The sequence below is a fragment of the Propithecus coquereli genome, unplaced genomic scaffold, assembly GCF_000956105.1.
Source record: "Propithecus coquereli isolate 6110/MARCELLA unplaced genomic scaffold, Pcoq_1.0 Scaffold243, whole genome shotgun sequence".
In the NCBI taxonomy this organism is placed as follows: Eukaryota; Metazoa; Chordata; class Mammalia; order Primates; family Indriidae; genus Propithecus; species Propithecus coquereli.
The window spans coordinates 2,016,100-2,043,581 of record NW_012147986.1 but is presented as its reverse complement, the minus strand read 5'-3'; the positions used below and the strand labels follow the sequence as shown (position 1 = coordinate 2,043,581).

General features: G+C 34.8%; 1 protein-coding gene across 4 annotated transcripts in view; it reads left to right on the top strand.

Annotated features, from left to right (window-relative positions):
- The window catches only part of ZNF638 (zinc finger protein 638), an 83,608-nt gene extending 58,740 nt beyond the window's left edge, over nt 1-24,868 (top strand). For all 4 annotated transcript variants that reach the window (XM_012646496.1, XM_012646498.1, XM_012646497.1 and 1 more), the window contains 12 exons: nt 1,024-1,152; nt 2,413-2,454; nt 2,955-3,089; nt 4,618-4,743; nt 8,853-8,890; nt 13,231-14,452; nt 15,047-15,112; nt 16,436-17,378; nt 18,190-18,294; nt 21,285-21,386; nt 22,552-22,670; nt 24,547-24,868. In XM_012646496.1, coding sequence (XP_012501950.1) covers nt 1,024-1,152; nt 2,413-2,454; nt 2,955-3,089; nt 4,618-4,743; nt 8,853-8,890; nt 13,231-14,452; nt 15,047-15,112; nt 16,436-17,378; nt 18,190-18,294; nt 21,285-21,386; nt 22,552-22,670; nt 24,547-24,612 — 3,093 coding nt within the window. In that variant the 3' untranslated portion in view covers nt 24,613-24,868. The remainder of the gene's footprint in view (nt 1-1,023; nt 1,153-2,412; nt 2,455-2,954; nt 3,090-4,617; nt 4,744-8,852; nt 8,891-13,230; nt 14,453-15,046; nt 15,113-16,435; nt 17,379-18,189; nt 18,295-21,284; nt 21,387-22,551; nt 22,671-24,546) is intronic.
- Nucleotides 24,869-27,482: the final 2,614 nt, after the last annotated feature.

Here is a 27,482-nt window from a genome sequence, read left to right as displayed (position 1 = left end):
AATAAACATTTATGAAGATAAAATTAACATAAAGCAGAATGGAAATTAAATTAAAAAATATTTGTGTAAACTAGAAAACAGGATTCACATCCACATTATACTGTAATGTATTAAAAGTTTGATAAATTGACAAACAACATAGAGATAATTCATTTAAAAGTAGACTTACAACTATAAACAAACACTGGTTTCTGTCTCATTAGTTATCAAATATATGGCAGAAAGTTTAATCTCTTTACTTACCCAGGCATGAAAATTAAAACCAAAATATACGGAGATATAATTTTATACCTATGAAAATGGCAAAATGAAAAATAACTTGGCAATCATTACCATTTATTTAGTTCATAGTTCTCATATTTTATTAATCATTAAATTTATTTACTCAAGAAATATCCATTAATTAATATACATTAGAGGCTAGACATGGTGGTTCACACATGTAATCCTAGTACTTTGGGAGGCCAAGGGGAAGATAACTTGAGGCCGGGAGTCGGAGACCAGCCTGTGTGGTATAGGGAGACCCCATTTCTACAAAACATTAAACAATTAGTTGGGTGTAGTGGCATATGCTGTAGTCCCACCTACTTGGGAGGCCAAGGAAGGAGGATTGCTTGAGCCCAGGTGTTTGAGGTAGCAGTGAACTGTGATGGTGCCACTGTACCCTAGCCTGGGTGAGACCCCATCTCAAAAATATTCATTAGAAATACAATGTCCACTACATGCTAGGTACTAAGGATATGGTGGTGAATAAGATGAAACTTAGTGTTAGTTTCTAGACTGTCCCTTGTTTCTGTCTTTGGTATTGCCCTATGAGTTCAATTATTCATTGTTTCCTGCTTATGGTTGTACTGTTCTTAGTCTGTGCACCTCACCTTTCTGAGGACTACATTTTTTATGTTAAAAATATTGAATTTGTTCAATTTATTTGACTGAAGTAGTTTACTAAAGTTGTAAGTCTCTTTTCAAGAAAAAATAATTTAAGATTTATCTTTTTCATTCTTATAATTTCTATTTTAAAAGGCATATATAGAAATAAATAGAAAATCTGCAGATTCTATGATAAACTTTTATACCTGCTTCCCAATGTTGATGGATGGAAATGAACTCTCAATAAGTATGGCTCCTGAAAACGTGAATATAAAAGATGAGGTAAATCATAGACTTACCACAATTTTTACTAGATCTTATTTAATTTTTTATCAGATTTGTTGTAGTCTGTTATGTTTTCTTCTTTGGGTCACATTTTTCTGTCAGATACTGAGAAAGTTTTTTTTTGTCCCTCCAACAATCGCCCATCCCATGTTCGAGAATTCACAGGGAATCCTTTTCCTCTTGTGTGTTGGGATGAAAGAAAGATTGAATACTGTCTGAAAGTAGGCTTCTCCTCTCTGTTCTTGTCTCACTGCCATTATCTGTCATCCAAACTGGATTATCTTTAATTTTTTTCCTCATTTCTCACATTTGGTTCCTCACTAGGTCTTTGTGTTAACTTTGTGGAGCTTGTTCCCTCTTTATCTCATCCACCATTGATTGCTTTTATCTCTTAGAGACTCTTACTGGACTATCAGAGTAGTTCTTTGTACCATCTACTTTCAGTTTTGTCTCCTCCAAGTCCTTTCTACACAAATCCATGAAACTGACATTAAATGCAAATCTATTCCGATTCAACTTTATCTGATAATCAAAACCATCCACTGTCTTTGTGTGACCTATAAATGTTTACTGCCAATGACTAAGAGGCATGAGGGAGAGATATTAGGATCTCTAGAGGAAGATGGAAATGCATGTAATTTGACAAAGCCTTTCACTGAGAATCACTCGAATCTGATACAGTTGGTGACATGGTTTTATACATGTCAGTAGTGTTGAAGAAAAAAAAGTTTAGAAACCATAGTTCCGTGAAATAAAGTCCAAGTTTGTTTCCTGCACACAAATCCTTCCATTAGTTATCTTCTTCCAGCTTTGACATTCTTGTTTCATGCCACTCTTGGCTTCTTTATAATTCAACAGCATCAAATCACTGTGTACGTACATACTGTGCTGTTTGTTACTTGCCTGCATCTCTGTTCTTCCTCATCCCTACTTTGTTTAATTTTTCTTTTATGATTTGAATTCTTTTCCTGTTTAAATTGCTTATGTGTGAATTTGAGTGTCTTCCCTAAATGGCACTGCCTTACTAGTCTTTAATGTTCTTGAGGGAATAGTAAGAATTAAGTTGTACTACAGGCAGGGTGGGGCATCAATAACTTGTTTAGAAAGAGGGGAAAGATTTTTGGAAGGAACAGAATTTTTGCTGTCTCCTCATTTTATGAAATACTGTGTAATGCATCTTCATAGAGATTGTGCTAAGTAAGTATATGAATGAGAAAGGGCTTATACTTTCAATTTTTATCTATTTTGGCTCTTTAGGAAGCTATATTTACAACCTTGATTAAAGAAAATGACCCAGAGGTGAGTTTTGCATTTAAATGCTTTTTGGATGCTTATTTAATTGATAGAAACATTGATTGTTTTATTTGCTTACCTTTTAGGAATTAAAGAAAACCTTAGTACTAATGTTAAGGTAGTGAGGTGGGTGGAGATGTCAGATTTTTCTTGTTGGTAAAAATAATAAATAAAGGATATGGTAGTCCCTGGTTTAAAAAATTTTTCCAGACATTGGGGTGCACATTAAGTGGCTCTATAGGTCAATGCTCTGTCTGAGGATGTTTTGGATAAACATGTTGATAGTAGAAATATTACACCTCTCATTTTAGTATATCATTTTACTGATTACTCATATCTAAAATTAAGATCTCATCATCTTCACCCATTTTCTTACTCTTGGGGAGAGGACATCATCTGGCCTTTGTAATATTAAATTACTGTTAATCTGCTCTTTACAGTTTGATACTTCAGTTGTGGGCTTTTTTCTCCCCCCCCCCAATGTCATCTCTTAAAAAAAACTACAGGCAAATATAGATAAAATTTACAATCGGTTTGTACATCTTGATAATTTACCTGAAGATGGACTTCAGTGTGTACTTTGTGTTGGACTTCAATTTGGAAAAGTGGATCACCATGTATTCATGAATAATAAAAACAAGGTAACAAGTTTCCTTCTAATTTAGCTGTATATTCTATAGAGAATATATAACTGAACCCTATATGCTTATGGTCTGCAACTGTTAATTCAGCTCTGAACTGAAGCACCTACAAACATTATTTAGCTACTCAGCAGAACTGTGATAGACCAGGGTATTTTCTCCTGAACTGTGACAGGAAAGAAGAGATTATCTCCCTCTGTCTTCAGAACAACTAGTTTTTAGGAGAAATAAAATTTACACAACAGAGAAAGGTAATAGAGTGCAAAGAATATTATCTTACTGGGAAGTTTAGATCTGAGTTCATTTGGCTCCAGTCTTAGTTACCTTTGTGACCTTGGCTAAGTTGGTTTACACTTACTTGTAAAATGAAAAGGGTATTAGCAGGTATTTCTTTAAGTCCCTTCGAGCCATAAAACACATAGAGTTAGGTCTGTTTGTTTATTTATATAGAAAAAAGTATATACATAATCATTCCTTACTTTGATGATTTCACTTCTTTCTTTAAAGGAACCAAAAATTGTTCATGTCTTCGCATGTAGTATGCCTTCTGTATTTAATATGTAATTGAGCTATACGTTCATTAAAATTAGATTTTGAAAAGCTGTATATTGCCTAGAAAGGTGGGATTTCATATCAAAGTTGACAATATTTACTTAATAAAAAGTGTGTAATTGACCAGCAACCAGATATTAATTTCTTTGATATATTTCTAACTGATAAATAGAACATGTTTGGTACTTTAGAAATAGTGTGACATAGGATGGAAGGTGGAGCACAGATGGCATATAGGAATTTTAAACCTTTGCTGTAGATATCTTTAATCCTCTATTTTAACAATTACCTACCATCTTCTTCAATTTTGCCTTGTCTCTGCCACATCTGAGGATTGTTTTCTCATGTTTACTTTGAAATAAGGATTAACTTTACCTTTGTAATTGCATATCTGAAGCCTAAAAGTATATTCAAACTGTTTAAAAATCAAAAAAAAATTTTATTGTGGTGAAGTATACAAATTTTATTATTTATAAACATAAACTTAACCATTTTAACCATGTTTAAGTGTCAGTTCAGTGGCATTAAACACATTGACATTGTGCAACCATCACCATCATCCATTTCCAGAACTTTTTTCTTTTTTCTTCTAACGGAAGTTTCCTATCCGTTAACAGTAACTCCCTCTTTCCCCTTCCCCCTGTCACAGCACTTGTCAACCACCATTCTTCTATTTTTATGAATTCAGCTACTATCTCGGTACCTCATACACAGGGAATTGTATTTGCCTTTTCATGACTGGCTTATTTCACTTAGCATAATGTCTTCTAGGTTTATCCATGTTGTAGCATGTGTCAGAATTTTCTTTTTAAGGCTGAATAATAACAGTATTATATGCATATACCATACATATATGTTCGAGTCTCTGCTTTCAGTCCTTTTGGGCATATATTGAAATGTGGAATTGCTGGATTATATGGTAATTCTACTTTTAATTTTTTTAAGAACTACTTATAATTTTTTATCTTCTCCAAAGGCGATTCTTCAGTTAGATAGTCCTGAATCTGCTCAGTCAATGTACAGCTTTCTGAAACAAAATCCACAGAACATAGGTGACCATGTGTTGACCTGCATGTTATCTCCAAAGATAGACTCATCAAAGGTAAGATTTCTTTTGTGTCAGTTTTTTGCTTTTAGGAAATGAAGGTAACATAAAGGTCATTCTCCCAAAGCTCAGAAGATGTACTCTAAAGGTAATTTCAGTAATTATTCTCAGACAGTAGTCAAACTGGTTCTGTGTTTAGATATTCTTTCTGTTTAAAGTTTGTTGTGCAATCACTGTTCCAATATTCATGGTTTGTGGAGCAATATAAACTTGTCTAAATGAAAATAAATTGAGATAATTTTGAAAAATGAAACATATGCACTCTGATACTTATTGACATGTGTATAGTGACTCCATATGTGTAACAATTTCAGAGGCTACTTTGAAGCCATTTTGACTTTCTCCTATTAGAAAGAAATTTGTTTATTCTTTTATTTGCTTAAATTGTATTTGTTATAAACTCTGTTCTTGTGTAAGAAGTAAGATTTTTATAGGTTCTTGGCTTTCATAGTCATACATACAGGAAAGCTATGAATAGTCCACCTGTGAAAGAATTAAATTCAGACTCAAATGTTTTCTCTTTCCATTAGTTTCATTGTATGCCAGTAGCAGGAGAGAAATGATAGGGACTTATATTTGGTGTCTGTATGTTTTTTGTTAAATTGCCAAAAATCTTGCACTAGCTGAAGAAAAAAGAAAATTTTGTCATCTAAATCTGAATTAAATAGGGTACCTGTAAGTAAATATACTATGACAGGTACTGACCTAAGCACAAATTTGAGTGGCTTATTTTACCTGATAATCTTAGGGAAATTGTTTAAAGTTTTTGGCTTTTTCTCAATAGAACATTGCATTTTTAAAAATTTATCATTGGTATTTTTCAAGTTATTACTTAGTTGTGTTCAACTAAGCTCAGAATTACAGTAAACACTGTATAGAAATTCTTCCAGAAATACAGTCCAAAATTCTTAAAGAAAATGAAACAAGTGCAAATTTATAAAACATCTGTCTGAATTGATACTTTATTTTCCAAGCCCTACCCAGAGCCTTATTCTTATAGCTTATTAAGTTGAAGAGCACATTGAAAAAAATGTAGCTGTACTCCATTTTTGTTCTAACAGTGTCTACTTTGCTACTGTTTAAAATGAGTTCATTATCAACTCTAGATTATCCTCCTAACATCCCCCATTTTTGTTACCTGAAACGTTACTTCCTGGCATAGTATAACCTTTATTTCTGTGTCTATATTTAGTCTACATATGAAGCATGTAGTACTTCTAAATACTGAAAACTAGTATCTGCATCTTTGATATCTTGATTATGAAAATACTTAAGTGCAAAATTAAGTAGTAATGAGAGTGGGTAACATGTGTCCATAACTTACACATTCAAAAGTTAGTTTCTTAGGCGGGCACAGTGGCTCATGCCTGCAGTCCTGGCACTCTGGGAGGCCAAGGCGGGAGGATTGCTTGAGATCAGGAGTTCAAGACCAGCCTCAGCAAGAGTGAGACCCTATCTCTACAAAAAATAGAAAAAATTAGCCAGGCAACTAAAAACAGAAACAAAAAAAAATTAGCTGGATGTGGTGGTGAGCACCTGTAGTCCCAGCTACTCCCCTATGGTCCCAGCTACTCTGGAGGCTGAGGCAGGAGGATCACTTGAGCCTAGGAGTTTGAGCTTTCTGTGAGCTAGGCTGATGCCACGGCACTCTAGCCGAGGTGACCAGAGTAAGACTGCCTCAAAAAAGAAAGAAAAAGAAAAAAAAGTTAGTTTCTTATATCCCAGTCATTTCTCAAAATTGTACTACATATTTGTTTCTTTTTTTGTTTGGTTGGTTGTTTAGATTATGGCTTTCTCATACAGTTTGTATGAGTTTTGTTGGTGTTGAAAGGGAGGGGAAAAAAGATGGTCTTCATTGTATTACTCAGATCATGTATGTAACATAGTTACTGTTTGTTGAATAGAATCTACTCTCTTCTTAGAGCTATTCTTCTGACTCCTAAATTTATGGCCATTTACTTTGGAGACCAATTATAATAACCTTTGTTTTCTTTTCATTGATTTTTTTGAGTTACTTCTACTGTTTCTTGGATTCTGTATCTCCCACTTCTTGGATTGCTTTTCTGTTTGCTTGAGTATATCCTCAAATAATTTTTTACCTGAGAAAGTATGTGTGGACAGTACATTTTCTGAATCCTTGCATATTTGAAATTAACTTTATTTTGCTCTTATGTACTTCGTTGATAGTTTGTCTAGGTGGAGAATTCTGTGGTCAGATGATTTTTCTTTTGTTTTTAGCAACCATTATTTTTAAGTAGACAGATCATTCTAATCATACCTGTTTTGTTTCTTTGAAAGCTTTTAAGATTAAAAGATAGAGCCAGGTACACCTGTAGTCCCAGCTAATTGGGAAGCTGACTGGAGTGCTATGCTGATCTGGTGTCCACACTAAGTTTGGCGACCTCCCAGGAGCAGGGGACTACCAGGTTGTCTAAGGAGGGGTGAACCAGCCCAGATTGGAAACAGAGCAGGTCAGAACTCCCACGCTGATCAGTAGTGGGATTGCATCTGTGAATAGCCACTGCCCTCTAGCCTGGGCAACATAGCAAGACCTTGTATCCTATTTTTAACAAAAGATAAGGCAAGAGTGATAGATGGGGGTGATGTGTAAACTTAGAGTGATTAGCCCCTCTGCGGAAGAGTTATTTGAGAGACCTGAAGGAAGTTAAGAGAACAAGCTCTAAGAATTCTATCAAGAAGAAGAGGTTTTTAGACAGATGAGCAAGGGCAGAGGCTTTAGGGACATATTTGGTGATTCAGGAATTTCCAAGGAGGGTCAGTATGGCTAGTCCAGTGAGCAAGGCTTTATCTTGTTTTGGGACTCATTTTTTGCATTCTGCTTAGAGTACTCAGTGATTTCTCTAAAATCTAAAAGATTAGTGTGTTCCTTCACCTGAGGAAAGTTTTTCTCTTATTATTATTTCTTTGGTTCATTTTTTAATGTTCTATTTTTCTGGAATTAATGCGATACTGACTTTGTAGATGTTATATTCTATTGAATTTTTCTGAGGATGTTTAGAGGTTTTTCAAAAGCTCTTCGGTTGTCTGAAATCTTCCTTCAGCCAGTTTTGTATGCTTATCTAGTTCACTCTTGTGCATTTGTTTTTCTTTCATTCATTTATGAATAAGGAACAAGTTGGATACTGTAGGTTTCTGATACAGATTTCCTCTGCTATCATACAGGATTTTCTTCTCTAATAGGTTTATTTTCTGAATGGGAAAACTGCTTGTAAACACTATGAATGGGGCTTATCAACTATCATCTTTAATTTTGGCTATTAGGATGTAGACTAGACTTCCCACCAGATTCGCCAGGAAAGGAAGCCTTTACTCTGGGACTTCAACACCTAGACCAGGAATCCTCTCTAGACATATTATTCAATTTCTTAAAGTACCATTCTCGATTTTTAGTCTGACAGAATTTTTCTAGAAAGACAAATTTAACCCAGAGAACACATGATTCACAGAAAAGGCCTCTTATTTTATGTATAAGCTCCAAAGGACAGATATTTTTGCCATTTTGTTTTCTGCTGTGCCCCAAGTGCCTAGGATAGTGCTTGGTACATAGGCACTGACTTTTAACTCTGGCTTCATATTTGGGTCCCAGAACATTGCTTTCTTGGGGGCTCAGATAAATATTTAAAAGGATTATTGTTAAATTGTGTCCAGCATTTCCAGATGTTTTCAATAGGAAGCTTTTTAAGGCAACTGGTCTCCCTTATAAATAGAAGTCTTTTTTTAAATTCCACAAGAAAGATGTTGATATTTCAAGTTTATTGCTTTTATTCTAAGCAAAAGGATGGTATTTCTAGGCTTTTACAGTTAAAAGAATTTCTCATTTATATCAACATTAAGGAAACTTATTTTTCTCATTAATTGCTAAATGTCAGTTACTCGGTATAACCTAATTTAGGGGACTTTAATGAGAAAAAAAATTTAGAACTGATAGCTGTGTGGACACTGAAAACTAGCTGTTCTTACAGATTTTTAAGGTGTGTTCTTTTTTTTTTTTTTTAGCTTAGATTTTAACTAAAAACATTGCGCTGATGGGTAAATATTTTAAATCCAGTAGAATAGCCTCTAATAATATGTTGATTACATTACAGATGCAAACTGAAAAAGACCCTGAACTAGGAAAAGAAAGGTATGTTACTTTAAGTTTACCAACATTTTTGTATACTATTTAGTTACTGGATTTTATTTCTGTATTTTATAGTAATTGTGCATGTGTAGGGAAAGTGCCTGTTGTACATGTTTATGTTGTATATATATGAACTTGTGGTTTTCCTTTTTGGTTTTGTTTTGTTTCTGTCTCGTTCAGGTATTTACTGAATATTTAGAAAAACTGCATATAAAAACACAGTTTGAATTAAATATACAAATACGACTTCTTTAGAAAATGTTTTGCTAAAACTCAAGAAACTCTGATCAGTATTATATTCTCTTTGTTAGATTTTTCTATTTTGAAATTCTATTTGGAATTCTATTCCAAAATAATTAAACACAATAGTAAAGTTTTAATCTTTTAAAATTTCATTAGCATAAAACACAAAAATTATTTTCAATGTGTATTTTGATACTTTTAAAAAATAACTAAGATCGGGAGAAGGGATATTGGTCACAAAAAATTGTGTACACTGCTTTATATTATCAGAGAATGAAAGTTTGTTTTTAGAGTTTACACAAACTAGTGGCTCACAACCTTGCTTTGACTACATAGAGTACACCCTTTCCTTAGTAACTTTCTCATTCTGATGGATATCCTCCTTGTCACCACCCCTGTCCCACCAATTAATAACCTGCCTTCAATGCTCTTCATTGTGAATCACTGATTTAGAATATTTCTTTTCTTTCCTGTATTCTAATACATCCATATTTGTTAGTCCATGCTCTAAGAGCATATTAGTTAGAAACAGCAGTTTGAAAGTGTTTAAATTGGAAAGTGTTTATTTGATGCACTAATTTTAGGATGCCTGAAAAACAATGTCTTATAGATTTTCTTCTCAGTAATTAATTCTATAAATAAGAATTTATTAGATGATTTAAGAGTACATTAAAATATATCGGTAACTTTAAGCAATAGGTTTACTATGTATGTCAGCACAGACTTTTTAAAGTCTTATGTCTTCACATCAATTATATCTACATGTCTAAGAAACAGTACCACCAGCAATGTTTGCTATAAAAGCCCATAAAGGGCTTAGTAAATAACAATGCCACATGTAGCAATATAGACCTGCAGTTTGGCCGTAATAACTCTGTGGCTGGTAAGTAAATTGACTCTTCTGAAAATACATTTTAAATATTTGACAAAGTTTTTTTGAGGTCTGCAAGAAAAGCTGTTATCTGTAGCAATAGTCATTGTTTATCTCTCATTGTTTAGACTTACCTTTTAAAATCAAATGTTTCTTAATTTACAGTTATTCAACCTTATAAAATTAATTTTTAAAATTCTAGCACTAATAACATCTTAATTCCTATTTTATATTCAGTTTTTTTCTGACTTATGTGACATTAGAGAAAAAGATGTTGGACGTGGCCAGAATACTTCACATTTCTTTTAGAGTAAACTGATAGTGAGAAAATACTATCTGTTGTTGTTTTCTAGAGACAGGGTCTCACTATGTTGCCCAGGCTGGGCTCAGGTGATCCTCCTGCCTCCGCCTCTAGAGTAGCTAAGACTACAGGAACATGCCACTTTACCTCTCTTGTTTTTTGTTTGTTTGTTTAACAAAGCACTTGCAGTTGCCAATTCATCATGAATATGATTCTTTTGTTTATAATTAAACTACTTAAAATAGATTATTCTTATTTAGAGGAAATCTTGTGTGGATACATTCTTAATTTAATTGTCCACATTATGCCAGTACTCATCCCCTTTACATGTAAACAGGATTTATTTACCATGTGATTAAGGTACCAAATAAGGATGCTAGATGAAATTTTCCTAATTCATTGATATTGAAAGTACCCAGTGGGCCTCTGAAATAAACACTAATCTTTAATATTGTGAAGTCTGAGGTTAAGTTTCTCAAGATGTTTGTCTTACAGTGTTAACCTGTGTTCTCATGCCCAACTTTTATTGTATGCTTTTTGTGAAGGTTTTGAAATTCTGGTATTAATGATATATTGGGACACAATAGGGGAGTGGAAAATTAGATACCTGTATCCTGAATACCTTACTGGAAGCCTTTTTTGTGTCATTTCCCAGAATATGGCTGTGTTTTCATTTATTAAAAAATACTGATTGTTTAACTCTGTTAATAATGTCATTTATTTGACATCTCAAATTGTCTTTCCAAGCTACCTTGATCAGTTCCCATATATTAGCCAGAAAACAGATACTAATTTTTGATAAATGATTTCTGTGAACAAAGCACTAGAATTTTTAAAGACCAGCACACAAGGACAAATCTGAAATTAAACCATTTTTCCAAGTAGGTCTATCTCTGTTTCAAGTGAGGAACTACTTAGTGATTCATTTTGTATAAATAAGAATAACTTTTACTATTGAGAAACTTTAAATATGGTAAAGGAGAAAGTCTTAGTGTATCCTTGAGCCAGGAATCAAGATGTCTATTGTTATCCCTCTAGCCCCATAGATCTTTATTTTATATACCTCTAATTTTATAAAGCCTTTTAAGTTAATACTCACTACAGTAATGAGACAGGAATATGAATTTATTCTTCATTACTGGAAATGAGTTTTTTAATTTAAAAACAAAGTTTATGTTTTAAGAAATAATACATAACTTCTTTAACTTTGAATGTCATTTCTTTTTCTTTGTCATATTTGTGCTTGGCCACAGATTTTACTTTGAGTTGATCTAAGAATTTGGAATACTTAAAATAAGCCATTGGCATTTTGAATATAAGAGATGTGAATTATTTCAAATAAAAAACGTTTTCAGCACACACAGGGTACCTTGCATAACTAATAGAATATGTATTGATTAAGGTCTGTGGTTACTGGCTCTTGAACCTAAAATAAATTCCTCAAACTTACTGCTTTGGCTACTTTTGATCAAGAGGTGTTTCTCTGATTTGGTAGAAAATTTTTCTCCTTTGGAAGGTAAAACTTACCATCTTTGAGGGGGCTGAGGGGAGAACCAGTTTATTGGCTCAAATGAGTAGACCCTGATGTACTAGCACCTACTTTTTCTATGCTTCTAAAATATAATCAGCATGTCAGGACACAGATACACATCATTTGCATTGTTAACTAAAGGATATATGGCCATGCTTTGGGAAGCATGTCAGAGGGGATGGCTTATTCTCTCCTTCCTTAAAAATCAAGAAAACATAGCTTTTAGTATGAGATATTGACATGGTGTTGTCACTTTCTGGTGTGTTTCTCTAACCTGCTCTTCTAATGTAATTATGTGAATATGCTTGTTAAGCTTTGATTTATATCGATAGCATGCTGGACATGGTTTTGGGAGCTAAGATTTTCCTTATTATTCTTCAGAATAACCTCTGATCTATGGACCATTAATATGACCATTAATATAAAATAGTTTATTCTGTGTCTGCCTCAGTGAAAGTAGTGGAATTATAGAATCACAAATTTTTTGTTTACTTTGGATTTTGGAAGACAATGATGAGATAAAATCAGGGACATATACTTGGCCAAGCATGTTCTCCATTTCTTCTGAAAAATGTTACTTAAAAAATGATACTGGAATTTTATCTTATCCTCTGTAATCAGAAAGGTTTCTTTTTAACATATTCCTTCTTATAGCCAAAGGCATACATTTATAATAAGACTGCATGTTCATGTTAAGGTGATTCTATCAGTTTCAACACTAACTTTAAATCTCCAATAGAGTATTTAAAGAATACTTTCAAAGAAAATTTTCTTTTAAGTATTATTAATAAATACAGTTCTTGGGAAATTAAAAACAAATCTGTTTCACATCAAAAAAAAATGAAAGAGATAATATGGTTAAGAATGTGATCTTTCCCCCTACCAGTTACTGTTTATGTTCTGAAAGGTTTACTCATAAAATTTTAATGCCCGTATCATTAGTTTCATTGTAGAACTTTACACATGTAATATTTTATTATTTCAGTTATCACTGTTGGGGATAGGACCTGATAATTGAGGTGTCTCAAATTCACATCTGGCCTTTTGATGTCAGGTATAAACTTGACAAAGGAAGGACAGAACTGGTTGTAACTCACACGAGTAAAAGGAGCAAATTGGTGGTCATAGTTTTGCCCCTGTTTACTTTGAGTTAGAAATCTTCAGTGAGATGGAGGATCTCTTTAAAAATTTTATATTGTTTACATATTTGCATCAAAACATCTAAACCATTTTAATGCCAATGGGCTGGATTTCCCAGTGCTTATTACTAATGCATCAGGAAGTCTTAACAATTGGCATCAACAGGATTATTTATAATGGTTGAATTCTCATCATAGTTTGATTTTTGTTTGTGTTTTTGTTTGTGTTCTTTTTTGTTTGTTTTTAAATACTTTTAGCCCTGACTTGAAAAACAGTCCAGTTGATGAAAGTGAGGTGCAAACAGCAGCTGATAGTCCCTCTGTTAAACCTAATGAGGTTGAAGACAAAGCTACTCCCAACATTCAAGCAGAAACTTTGGTACAGCAGGAAGAGCCTTGTGAGGAAGAACCTGAAAAAACAATGTGTGACACCGACTTTGTTATTGAAACATTGGAAGTTGAAACTGAAGTAAAGGAGGTCAAAGTGGAAATTCCTTTTGTAGAATCCACTCCAGCCAGTATTGAATTATTCACTGAAAATATAGAGGAGTCTGCTTTAAATCAGCAGGTGTATACCAGTGACTTTGAGAAGGAAGAGGTAGAAATTGTTAACCCTGAAACAGAGTTACCGCTGTCTGACAGTGCATTTGTAGAAGAAAGGAACAGCAAAGGAATTCTGGAGGAATCTCCATCTGAAGCAGAAGATTTCTTTTCTGGAATTACACAGTCTATGGTAGAAGCTGTCACAGAAGTAGACAAGTATGAAACTGTTTCAGAAATACTGCCATCTGCTTGTATTGTGACCTTAGTACCAGGAATTTCTACCGGGGATGAAAAGACAGTGGGCAAAACGGATATTTCTGAAAAAAGTAACATGGAAAAAGAGGAGAATGAATTTCATACTAAAGAAACCAGAATGGATCTACAAATAGGAACAGAGAAGGCTGAAAAGAATGAAGGTAGAGTGGTTGCAGGGAAGTTGGAAAAGATTATAGCAGCAATGAAAGAAAAGCCTGCAGAAAATACTGGGATCAAGGCATACCCAAATAAAGGAGTGGGTCAGGCTAATACAACTGATGAAACTAGTAAAACTAGTATGCTGGCTGTATCAAATGTATCCAGCAGTAAATCAAGCATCAAGACTGCTGTGGTCACTTCTCTTAAGGCAAAAGCTACAGCTTCAAAAATTGAAACTCAAAAAAGTTTTCTGAAATCTATGCTCAGAGATCAAATAAATGCTGAAAAGAAACTTTCAGCCAAGGAATTTGGTCTATTTAAACCTTCAAGTGCCAGGTCAGGCTTGGCGGAAAGCAGCAGTAAATTCAAACCTACTCAGAGTGGTGTTACCAGAGGAGGCAGTGGAAAGATCTCAGCCCTGCAAGGCAAGGACTCTAAACTGGATTATAGGGATATAACCAAACAATCTCAGGAAACAGAGGCTAGACCTTCCACCATGAAACGGGATGACAGCAACAACAAGGTGAGGAGGGTAGGAAGAATGGCTCAGTGAGTCTTTGGAGTGATTAACTCTGCTGCTGTAGCTGTAGAGTAGGAGATGTAATTCTGTCTGAGGCTTTCGTCTCCTCGCTTAACCCCCCAAGCTCCCGTTTCCCCTTCTTAAACGATTCCATTGATCTAAGCCAGTGGACATGTAGAATATTAAGTTCAAGTTCGTAATTTATTAACAGGTTTGAAGAGCATTATTTGGAAAAAATTTGGTCAGAAATATAACTGGTTTTAAAAAAAAAAAGTCTTCAGTGAATCTCTTGAGGTCATTTACCACTCTGCTTCTGAATGGGAAACTGTTTTCTCTTTTAAATTGAAGCTTCCTTTATCAGGTCACTGATTGCCCAACTTAGACGTTGTGGGAAGAAAAGATCAGTAAAACTAAATTTAACTACAACTTTTAGAGACGATGCCTATACTGTTAGATGACTATTGACTTAGTTTTGTATACTTGTTAAATATTTGCATAATCACCTGTATTTGGGTAGTGTTTGCTGTTTAAGTCCCTTTTTTATTAGAACCTTAATAACCTGGTTGTAAATTCTGTATTTCTTATTTAATATTTCAGACTTCGGCTGGGCAAAACACTAAGAATTCTAAAAGCACCACTGGTAGAAGTTTCAAAGCCAAAGAGGTAAAAAAATAATCCACTGACGCTAACCCTTCTTTTCCATTCTTCCGTAGCACAGTTCATTTACCTTATAATAGTTAATAGAAATGTTTAGAGAGTGAGGTATAGAGCAAGGGACAGGAATCAGTTGGGGTTTTTTTTTTTTTGACCCTACCACCAATCCTGTCACTAATTCCTTTTTTTGACCTTGAGCTAGCCTAAATAGTTTGTGTTCTTGGTGCAGGGCAATACGTTACACAAGAAGAGAAAGGGATTAGTTGGGAAAATACCTCCAATCTCATATTAACAGGAATAGGTTAGTGACATACACAAAAAAATTATATATATAAAGGAGGTTGGCATTTGACTGGAATTGTCCCACTTTGTTGAACTTCCAAAGAGGTTATCCTTTTGGCTCTAATTTAACCTAACTGGATGGTCTGTAAGATTCACTTTCCTGGTGCTGAATTCTATTGCCAAACACACATCTTGTATTTTATATTTGGTTATTTGTTATTTTAGGTTTTTACCATTCATAGAATATTTTTTTAGTCATTCACTTTTTTTTACCTTGTAGTAGTTGAATTTGGGCCTATGTTGTTGAAGCAAGGAGAAATGTTAATAGTTTAAAGCAGAAGTAAGGATTATGGTTAATTCTATTTGCTTAATAAATTGATAATACAATTGCTTATAGATTTTCTTCCCCAAAATTACTGGATATATATTTTTTTATTACTGGCTATATACTCTTATGTCATTATTGTATATACTAGCGATTGATCATTGACAACATACTAAATGTGTAGGAGTCCTATTGGCAATTTATTTTCTTTACAGTTGGCACCATTTTTCAAATTAAAGATTTTATTTTTTTTCCAAAAATATTAGGTTATGTTAGGTATTAAGTCTTAGTAATAATTTTTCATATAACTTTCTCAAAACGTAAACATTATATCTTAGCATTATATATCTTAAAATGTGTATTCTATAGATAATTTATATGTAACATGAAACTAATTCTTTATGTTGTTTGACAAATTCTTTAAATGTAGTGTTTTTGTGCATTATATTTCAAAATTCATCATTTAAGAAATAACTATAATCTTATTGAAATTAAGTAAAGTGGGATTAGATTTATATTAGGATTTACCTTTGGCATTTTCTTTGTGAATTACAGCTCATTGATTTGTGGGGCTTTTAAAAAAAAATAACTCTAATTTTAGGTTTTAGAAAACTTCGCACTGAAATTCTCACAAATTATCTGTGTGCACATGTACTGTGACTATTTGGAACCTAGCTGGTGGTCAGTGTTTTTTCACAGTCTTGTGATTTTTAACTTTCCAACAGGAGCCCTTATTTCCATTTAATTTGGATGAATTTGTTACTGTGGATGAGGTTATAGAAGAAGTGAATCCTTCTCAAGCCAAGCAGAATCCACTAAAGGGAAAAAGAAAGGAAGCTCTCAAAAATATTCCTTCCTCTGAATTGAACTTAAAGAAGAAAAAGGGGAAAACTTCTACCCCTCGTGGTGTGGAGGGAGAATTATCTTTTGTAACATTAGATGAGATTGGGGAAGAGGAAGATGCAACTGCACATCTAGCACAAGCTTTAGTCACTGTGGATGAAGTAATTGATGAAGAAGAACTGAATATGGAAGAAATGGTAAAAAATTCAAATTCACTTTTTACATTGGATGAATTAATTGACCAGGATGATTGCATTTCCCACAGTGAACCTAAAGATGTTACTGTTCTGTCAGTAGCTGAAGAACAAGACCTTCTCAAACAGGAACGCTTGGTAACTGTGGATGAAATTGGAGAAGTAGAAGAGCTACCTTTAAATGAGTCAGCAGACATAACTTTTGCTACTTTAAATGCTAAAGGAGATGAAGGAAATACCGTAAGGGATTCCATTGGGTTCATTTCTTCTCAAATGCCCGAAGACCCTTCTACTTTAGTTACTGTAGATGAAATACAGGATGACAGCAGTGATTTACATTTAGTGACTTTGGATGAAGTAACTGAAGAGGATGAAGACTCTCTGGCTGATTTTAACAACCTTAAAGAAGAGCTTAATTTTGTTACTGTTGATGAAGTTGGAGAGGAAGAAGATGGAGACAGTGATTTAAAAGTTGAATTAGCACAAAGCAAGAATGACCATCCCACAGATAGAAAGAAGAGAGCTGTGGACACAAAGAAGACAAAATTTGAAGCCTTGTCCCAAGTGGGCCCTGTAAATGAGAATGTTATAGAAGAAGATCTAAAAACCGTGATTGAAAGACACTTCACAGGTAGATACTTGGAAATGGTAGTTTTTCTGTTATATGAAGGATTACATTTAAAATTAATTTTAAAATACATTTTGCAGCATTACTAATGGTTTCACCCTGTACTGATACTAGAAGCCGACAAACGGTTATAGCCAGTGACGTTTTTCAAAGAAATGTGTAGAAGATTCACAAATTTTTTTAGTTACAGAGCAGAGCTTGCTCAAGTTACTATACTTTAAGAAAGGAAGACAAAACCAGAAAACAAACTATAGTAGCAATTGAAATGGAATGAAAAATGATACATTTGTATCATAGGGGAAAGGCAACCTTTAATATGCAGAAGGATGCTTACACCTGATTGCCTCTCAGTTCTTGCCTAGACTTAAAATTTAGAACGATTTATAAAGGTACTATTTTACTTTAATATTTTGATGGTAGAGAATAGTAGGGCAGCTCACTTTTAGGACTTGAGGAAGATAATAACTTCCATTAAGAAAATCTTGAAAGATTTAACCCAACTAAAAATAAAATATTAGGATAGTTGTATAGACTTACGTAACAAATTAGAAAAATTTTCATAAGACACCTTGGGAAAAGAGAGCAGGAACGTGTAGTTGTTTGGAAAGCAATAAATGGAAACATAAAAGGAAAATGTTTAGGCCAAACTGAATATGTTTAAATAGAATTCTATTTTATATTAGAAATAGGCTTACCTCCCAGATTTGAGTATTAGTTGCAAAAAAGTAACATGTTGAAATTGTTATTCAGACAATATGTTTAAAGCAATTTAAATACTGTTACTAGAACAATAAATTAGACTTTCTTTTTAAAGCTAAAACGCCAACCAAGAGAGCTAGAATTGGGAAAGCACCACCATCAGAAAAAGCTGTCGTGACAGAACCAGCAAAAGGTGAAGAGGACTTCCAAATGAGTGAAGGTAAAGCAGGATTGTTGGTGTGGGAAAGAGAGTTACGCAACATGAGTTACACACACGAGGTGGTGGTTGAAGTTTGAAAGATCTACCATCGGAAAAGAAAAGTAGAAAAACAGTGAAACAGAGCAAGGGTGGAATAAGGCAAACTTACAATTATTAGATCTGGATAAGATTTTGATCTTTGTAATTAGAGAAATAATGTATCATCGATATTAGAATGTGACAGATATGTGGAAATGGTCTTCAAAAGGTTATTCTGGCTATTTTGCAGCTTCAGATAGAAATCGTTTATTAACTAGCTATTATTTGTGGGACCAGATCCTTTGTTTTGTGGATGCTTCCAAGCAGCCAGTGAATAAATAAAACAAGATATCTTAATAGCATTAATAAATTAAGTTGAAACAAATTAAGTGTCTAATGAGGGAGAATACTTTAGTCACTCAACAAATACTTGTCATTGTGTCCATTAGACTGGACATTGTCTACGACAGAGTGTTTAAAGGGGAAGAAAAAAGAAAAGCACATATTTCCTCAAGAAGTTTATTCAGAGAGGTAAAACAAAAAAAATCACCTTACCAATATCGCTTAAATAGCACCGTAAGGGTATCCCTTTTACCATTTTCTCTGCAACTTGCTTTCCTATCCTGTCTTCTCTAAGGTAAAGGTATCAACTGTGATTCAGTCCAAGAAGCTCATTGAATCTGATCTCAGGTTTGGCCCTCACTGCTGCTCCCAATATATCAGAGGTCTCCTTTACTGTTACCTAATCAGGTGTAATATGGGCCTTTTTCCTCTTATGTATCTCCCCTAGCCCATTTCTCACTGGATGACCTTGCTTTCATTTTCATTTACCAGAACAAATGTAGGATTTCCCTTGTCTGCCAACTTGTATTTTACCCATGTTGGCTCTTTACATATAAAATACGGCCAAATCTTTCCCATTGAAAAAAAAAATTCCCATAACCTTGAATTCTCTCTTTTCTCTTTCTTTGTAAAGCAAAGCATCTAGAAAGAACCACCTACTTTTACTTCCTTATTTCCCATTGGATTATGTATATTTTGGCTTCTTTGTCTATCATCTTCCTGAAATTGGTGTTGATGAACCCCATTGGGTTGTTCTCACACTTGATATTTTTAAGTGTTTTTCTTCTTAATGCAGTCTTACTTGACTTTTCTGCATCATTTGTTACTATTGGTTATGCCCTCTTTCTTGAAGCTCTTTTCCATGGTCAAGTGGGTATTCCTCCTTCTTTGTTTATTCTTTTCCATAACCAGTTCTTGATACCAAGCTACAGTTAGTAATATAATAATCTGACTAAAAGCTCTAAGCATGATTTTATGAGCCACTTTTTTCCCCAGATTTCTAATGATAGGACAACTTTGGCACCAGTATGCTAAGAACTACTGCATCTCAACTGGGTAATACAGAAAGGATGATTTATTTACTGCTCATGTAACAATATATTTCCATTAATGGATGATATATTTGATAAAAGGACCTAGCTTAAGAAAAAGTCAATTTTCCACACAATTTAAAACTTAAATGATTGGTTTTAACCTAGTTTAATTATATAATTTTTATATATTTTACTTAAATAAATGTTCCTTTAGAGTGGCAGAAGCAGACATGTTTGAAAAGTTTGGACTTGGTGGCTCACGCCTGTAATCCTAGCATTTTGGGAGGCCGAGGTGGGAGGATTGCTTGAGGCCAGGAATTGGAGACTAGTTTGAGCAAGAGTGAGACCCCATCTCTACAAAAAAATGAAAAATTAGCTAGACGTGGTGGCACGTGCCTGTAGTCCCAGCTACTTGAGAGGCTGAGGCAGGAGGATCGCTTGAGCCCAGGAGTTTGAGCTTGCAGTGAGTTGTGATGACACCACTGCACTCTAGCCCAGGAAACAGAGCAAGATCCTATCTCAAAAAAAAAAAAAAAGAAAAAACGTATATTACTCTGGTGAGGAAGTAAACTATTGTAGGAAGAGACTGGAGGCAATGAAACCAGGCTGTTTTAACCATCAACTTACGAAAAAAGAGACAGCCTCTTTTTTTTAATCGACTCTAGGACTTGACCAGTAAAATGTGAGGAATAAGAGAAGAGTAAGTAATGATTTCAGAGTTCCTAGCCATCCCTTTAGGTTTAGTAAAGAGTACCCCGGGTGTATGGAGGGAGCACTGAACTTGAAGTCACAAGTCTTGGCTTTAGCTTGTGGCGCTAACTAGCTGTGTAGCCCTGGGCATATCAGTTTATTATCTCTTTTGATTTTGCTTCATCTGTGAAGAAGTGGGAATAATAATGATTTGACCTTCCTATCTCACATAAGATAAAAGCTAAATGACTGGTAAAAGGGATTTGTCAAGTATTACGCAACAGTAAGGTATTTCAGCTACTGAAGATAACCAGAATTGCTTAGAACCAGTTTCCATTTTTCTTTGTCCCCAAGATCGTAGTATGTATGTATGTAATCTACTGAGTGCTTCTTTCTTGTTATTTACTTTGCTGGGCTTTAACATTGGTAATTTTATTTGTGATTTTGTCTAAGGGTCGTAGGCTATCAGTTAGGCTCAATTTTCTAGGTTGGAGGGGTGTCAGCACAGGGCCCTAGAATTATTCTCTGCTGCTATCCTTTCCCTTAATCCCTACTTTCAACTCAGCACCTTGCATATTCAAGTCTCTTGCCAGTAACTACAGAACTTGGAACTTCTTACGTTACCCCTTAAATTCTTTCTGGAACAATATATAAAAAAATTTTCTGTTAGCTTTAGCTCCATATTCCTAAATCCATTTAATAAATCTGAACAGATTTACCCACTTATTCCTTACATCATCTTGGAGAATATTATGTGAAGAGTTGTCAGATGGAATTAACCAAGGGAGGTTTTCTTTGAGTTGTAAGTTAGTCTTTAAATGTAAGGATTATTCAATGTTAACTTCTCAAAGTCTGTAAATCTATTTTGAATAGCTTTTTTTACCTTTACAAATTTAATGATTTTAGTTGATGAAGAATCTGGATTGAAGGATTCAGAACCAGAACGAAAACGCAAGAAGACTGAGGACTCTTCTTTAGATGAATCAGTGGCACCTGATGTCCCTGAAGGTAAAGTAAAAGTGACATTTTTTTCCCTATCCAGATGAAATAAAAACTCAACACCAGTAAGTATTCTGTTGTTTATATGAATAATTGGGTAACCTTGCTTATCTTGTCATTTTAGAATAAAAATTAGCAAGCTTTACACATTGGCATTTCTGAAGACAGTTTACTAGGCTATTTTTACCTGACAAGGATATTTTTATTTCAGTCTTGAAGTCTGGGATGTATCTCTTTTATTCCTGGTGCTTTCTTTGCCACCCTGGTGAGAATTGAGTTATACTTACCCAGGCAGAAACTCAAGTTAAGCAGAACTTACTGAAAAGCTTAACTGGTTGACTTTGTTCATGGCCAGCTAAGGTGAGCTTGAGGGGGGTCCCTACTTGTTTAGCCAGCATACTTCTCAAGCAGACAGTTGCCCATCATTTTGCGTTTGATGGGGGATTCCTAAGAGGTTTATTTCACACCGTCCGATATCTTATCCAATGATTTGCTGTTCTGAACTGTTACGAACAGTTCTTTTTTATTTTTTTATTTTTATTTATTTGTTTTTTTTTGAGACGGAGTCTCACTCTGTTGCCCGGGCTAGAGTGAGTGCCGTGGCGTCATCCTAGCTCACAGCAACCTCACACTCCTGGGCTCAAGCGATCCTCCTGCCTCAGCCTCCCGAGTAGCTGGGACTACAGGCATGCGCCACCGTGCCCGGCTAGTTTTTTCTATATATTTTTAGTTGTCCGATCAATTTCTTTCTCTTTTTAGTAGAGACGGGGTCTCGCTCTTGCTCAGGCTGGTCTCGAACTCCTGAGCTCAAACGATCCGCCCGCCTCAGCCTCCCAGAGCGCTAGGATTACAGGCATGAGCCACCGCGCCCAGCCTAACAGTTCTTTTTTATATGGAGGTTCTCCATGAGAATGTATTCAACTTTCAGTTTACCAGTGCAGTGGCATTCTGACATTCCCCAGAGGCTTTGGAATATTATAGAATTTGTTAAAAAATAAAGATTTATGTTTTGTGATTAAAGTTATTGCTGTTGATCCCTAAATGTATAGCAGTACATACTGTGCTTATATTTAAGTATATATTCTTAGTATTTTTGTCATGTTTAGATAAATTGATTAACACAACTGTAGATAAATTATTGTTAATTTTCCTCCTTTCTCTTCTTGTCCTCTAGGTTTAGATTTTCTTGTACCGAAGGCTGGATTCTTCTGTCCAATTTGTTCCCTCTTCTACTCAGGTGAAAAAGCAATGACAAATCACTGCAAGAGTACACGTCATAAGCAAAATACAGAGGTAATTTTTTTGTTTGTAACGCATAAAATCTTTAGGTGCTATTGTCTTGTACTCAAACTATTTAAGTATCTATTCAAAATGTACATTTTTTTTTCCCTTGGGAAAACTTTTGATTGTTTATGCCAATTTATTCCTCTTAAGTCCATAATCCTATTTTCTTCTTTACTGTACCTTGCCAATAATTTCTAGCCCTTATTCTTTTTCCTTTAATAGTCACATTTGCCAGCATAGATTCTGTAGATCACTGTTCTCATATGACACTCCATTATTAAAGTGTGAGAAACTGCATATTCTGATGCCCTCTTACAGAGTCTTGTACATGTTAGCATATAAAAGTTTTTGAAGGCCAGGCATGGTGGCTCACACCTGTAATCCTAGCACTCTGGTAGGCCGAGGCAGGTGGATCGTTTGAGCTCAGGAGTTCGAGACCAGCCTGAGCGAGAGCGAGACAGCGTCTCTACTAAAAAAATAGAAAGAAATTAGCTGGACAACTAAAAATATATATAGAAAAAATTAGCTGGCCATGGTGGCACATACCTGTAATCCCAGCTACTCGGGAGGCTGAGGCAGAAGGATTGCGTGAGCCCAGGAATTTGAGGTTGCTATGAGCTAGGCTGACGCCACGGCACTCTAGCCCAGGCAACACAGCGAGACTCTTGTCTCAAAAAAAAAAAAAAAAAAAAAGTTTTTGAATAGTCAGAAGAAATCCTGCCTAACATCATGTAACCCATTTCTCAAACTGATTTAATTACATGACCTTTTTTTAAATTGTGCATATCTTTAGGAAGTGCTACTCTAGAGAATCATCATTAGCCATAGTTGAAGCAGTGGTTCTGATACCTCCTGAATGTTTGAGAGTTGTTTTATACATCCTCTCTATTGAATTTATAGCACAAACACTCATCTAACATTTATTGAGCTGTTATGTACTGAAAGCTCATTTAATCCCCTCATAAATTTTATGAGGTAGAAGCTATCACTTCCAATTTTAAAGATGAAGAAACAGACTTAAGGAGGTTATGTATCTAAACCCAAGGTCACAAAGCTAGTTAGTAGCAGACCTAGAGATTTGAGCCCAGCTCTCTTTTATTCTAGGCCCAAGCCTTTGTACATTGTGCTATGCTACTTGTGCTCTTAACTTAGTTTATCATGTCATTTTTCTGTTTAAAATCTAGCAGCTTCATACTGCACTTGGACTAATAATCAAGCTTATTGTGGGTCTATAAAAGCTTACATGTTCTGATTCTTTTCTGCTTCTCTGAACTCAGTTTTTTATTGCTCACTATGTTTCAGCTTTTCTGGCTCTCTTGTGTCTCTCATACGTGAGAGGTGCCTTGCTCCCTTTGCACCTTTATATTGCTGTTCCTTTGCCCCCCTCCCAAACTATTTGCATGTCCAGTTCTTCCTCATCCTTTCATTCTCAACTCAAATATCACCTACCCAGAAAGGCCTTTGCCTAATAAAGACCCAGCTAAAGTGGAACACTCCCTCCTACCCCAAGAAAAGTTCTACCTCATCAGTTACCTTGTATTTCCTTTTAAAGTGCTTACCACCACCCCAGATTATGTTATTTAATTTGTTCTTTTATGGTTCCTCTTCCTCCATTAGGATGTAAGCTCTGTAGTGTAAAGGGCTTTATCTATCTTGTTGACCACTGAATCTTCAAGCACCAAGCATAATGTCTGGTATATCATAAATATCAGATGACTGATGAATGGAAGGATGGAATGTTAATATAAGGCACTATGTTTCTAATCTTTATTTTGTAGGATCTGGCTTTTTAAAATTGTAAATGCAATGAAGTACATTAAATGTGTGGCACACACACAAAAATAATATCTAATGAGTATTTTATAATGTGAATTGCTTTTAACAGAAGTTCATGGCCAAGCAAAGAAAGGAAAAGGAGCAGAATGAGGCTGAAGAAAGAAGCTCTAGGTGATCTGGGGGAAGGAGGAAAGAATGCACTAGAAATTTGTTTAGGGTCCAGTTGATTTGTGTATTTTTGTTATCATTTAATTTGTAATTTTTGTTTCAGAAACAAATGTTCATGTTGTACAAATTTCTGATTGCCCTTGATGTAGAGAGACTGATGGGGAAATGTATGATGGATTTGATTTTTATGTCAAATCATCAGGCATGGAGAAATATCTTTTAGAAGTGTTAAAATAAATGTTCCTACTGTATATTTAAAATACTATCTTGTGTTTGTGGCTGATTTGTTAAAGACTTACTTGGCTCTGATTGCAGACAATGTTCTTTTCTATAACCCCTGTGAATTGGGATATTTGGGGATTCTTCATGTATTACTGGAAGTCATACCATGACAGTGTTTTACTTCGCTTCAACCATCCAGGTACATACAGGTCAACACTTTCTTAAAACTCTCAATTTTTCTCAATAAAATTACACTATAACATGTTTGAACCAGGTAGGTTTGAGTAAAACTTTTCTTGACTTTTAAATATGTTGGGAAGATACTTTTTTCTCCTGGTAACACCTACTTCTGATAACACCTGCCAGGACCCATTTAAAGTAGCACCTAACATGTCATTATTATCTTGAATCTGCAGAGCAGCCTTTACTTCCTGCGGACCACCAAAGTAGCCTTTGAAACCATTTGAATTATTATTAAATATGTTTATAAGAAGTTGTAAAGGTCCAAAAATGAATTGAATGGATTGTTAGTAGGTGATGGAGATGGCTCTACTGTAAGTTTTTAGATTAGGCCATACTTCAGACCTAAGTCTGCTGACTTTGAATTGTTTTTTAGTGCCTGATTCCTCAGCTCTCCCAAGATGAGAGTGTAGCAGTTAATAATAGAAAGAATGGAGGGAAACAACAACAAAAAATCCTGCTCTTTTAGATCTTTTACCCCCATCACAGCACAAGAGTTACCTCACAGCAAGAAGTAGAGTGAAGAACAAAAGGCGACAGCTTTTTGTCATCTGCCACCAAACACACTACACTGCACATGTTCTTCAGACTTAGCCACAGGCTGAGCAAAATTAAAAAATACTACAAACCACAGGTAAGGGAGTGGGGTGAGAGGAGAAGTGGCTTATGAGTGTCAAGAGTCTGTTGGGATTAAAACTACTTAGGTGAATGAGGTAATAAAGGGGAGAAGAGCTAGTTTGGAAAATAAGGTATTAGCAAACTAAAGCAGCACAGTTAGAGTGAGTAAGAATCTTACTTTTAAAGGGTCTTCCTTTCTTCTTGGCCTACTTCTGGAAATTTTGCCACCAGGGAAGTTATAAGCTAATGTTATCTGGATTAATCTTGGAGTTTGATCTTACAGACCTAAGTATGAAACTCTTATTTCCTTCAAATTAATTATCTGAAAAAAGGCTATATACTCTTTTGAAATTGGGATTCTACATTCAAATAAGAGAACTGCTAAAGCATAAAAGGTGGTAGGGATGATTTTTGTGTTTCATCATAGTGAACGATATTGTAAATGTTCCTCTATGGTGCTTTTTGCACTTAATGCTGGTAATTTTTAATCAAAGGGCTGCAAATACAGAAGATTTTTGTGAGGTTTTCTAAAAATAGATGTGTTCTTTGCATATAATTTTAGAATTGTTCTTGATGTTTTCAGAAAACCTTGAAATACCTCCCTCCTTTAGTCATACCACTCATACGGAAAGTCATATATAGTAGTGTCTTCTTATTAGTTGGTTTAGGGATATAATTTGGATTGCAGTTTAGTTTTAAGTTTCTATTGTTTCATCATCTAGACACCAAAGCAAAAAGAGATTGCATTTAACATGACCTCTATAAAAGTTTTTAGATTTTACTACCCTTTCTGGCATAGAATGCTGTGGAAACTTGCCTCTGTGAAACTGCTTTGTTTGGTTTTTGTTTTTGAACCAGGTCTTGCTCTGTTGCCCAGGTTAGAGTGCAGTGGCATCATTATAGCTTGTTGCAGTCTCAAACTCCTGGGCTCAGGTGACCCTCCTGCCTCAGCCTCCCAAGTAGCTGGAACAACAGGCACCTGCCACCATGCCCAGCTAATTTTTCTTATGTTTTTGTAGAGGTGGGGTCTTGCTATATTGCCCAGGCTGGTCTCCAGCTACTGCTGGCCTCAAGCAATCCTCCTGCCTTGGCCTCCCAAAGCACTTGGTGTTATAGGTGTGAGCCACCACACCCAGCCCTGAAACTGCTTCTTTTTAATTTGTTTAAAAAAAAAAAACAACTTATAGGGGAGTCATGTTTTTAAAACTTAATTTTAATATTTATTATTTGTGGAAAAAAGCATACTAGTTAAAAAGACAGAATAGGATTAATTTACTCTCATATACTAAGTACCTAGTCTCAACAATTATCAACTCAAAACCAATCGTATCTGTTTCTACTCCCAACTCTCATATTATTTAATAAGTAAATCTCAGCATGTTATTTTACCCATAAATTGTTCATTGTGTATTTCTAAAAGGTAAGGACTCTTTTTAATGTAACCAACACCATTAAAAATATTCCTTATTTAAACAAAAATCTAGTTCAGATTTTCAAGTGTTTCATAAATGGGTTTTTTGGTTTGTTTTACTATGTCTGAAACCAGATACAAAGGCAATCTGTACATTGTGACTGGCTGAGAGGTCTTTTAAATTACATTATTAATATTGAATATTTAGGTTCTTTTCTCTCTCGTAATTTATTTGGTAAAGAAACATTTGGTTCTGCTGAGCAGTGCTGCTCAAAATGTCTTTGGACCCAGTGCCAATCCACAAACATTGATACCAGTTTGTGGTGACTTAAGTACAGAAATTGAGAGTATTTAGAAACATTTTCATAGTCATTTTATGTCTGCTG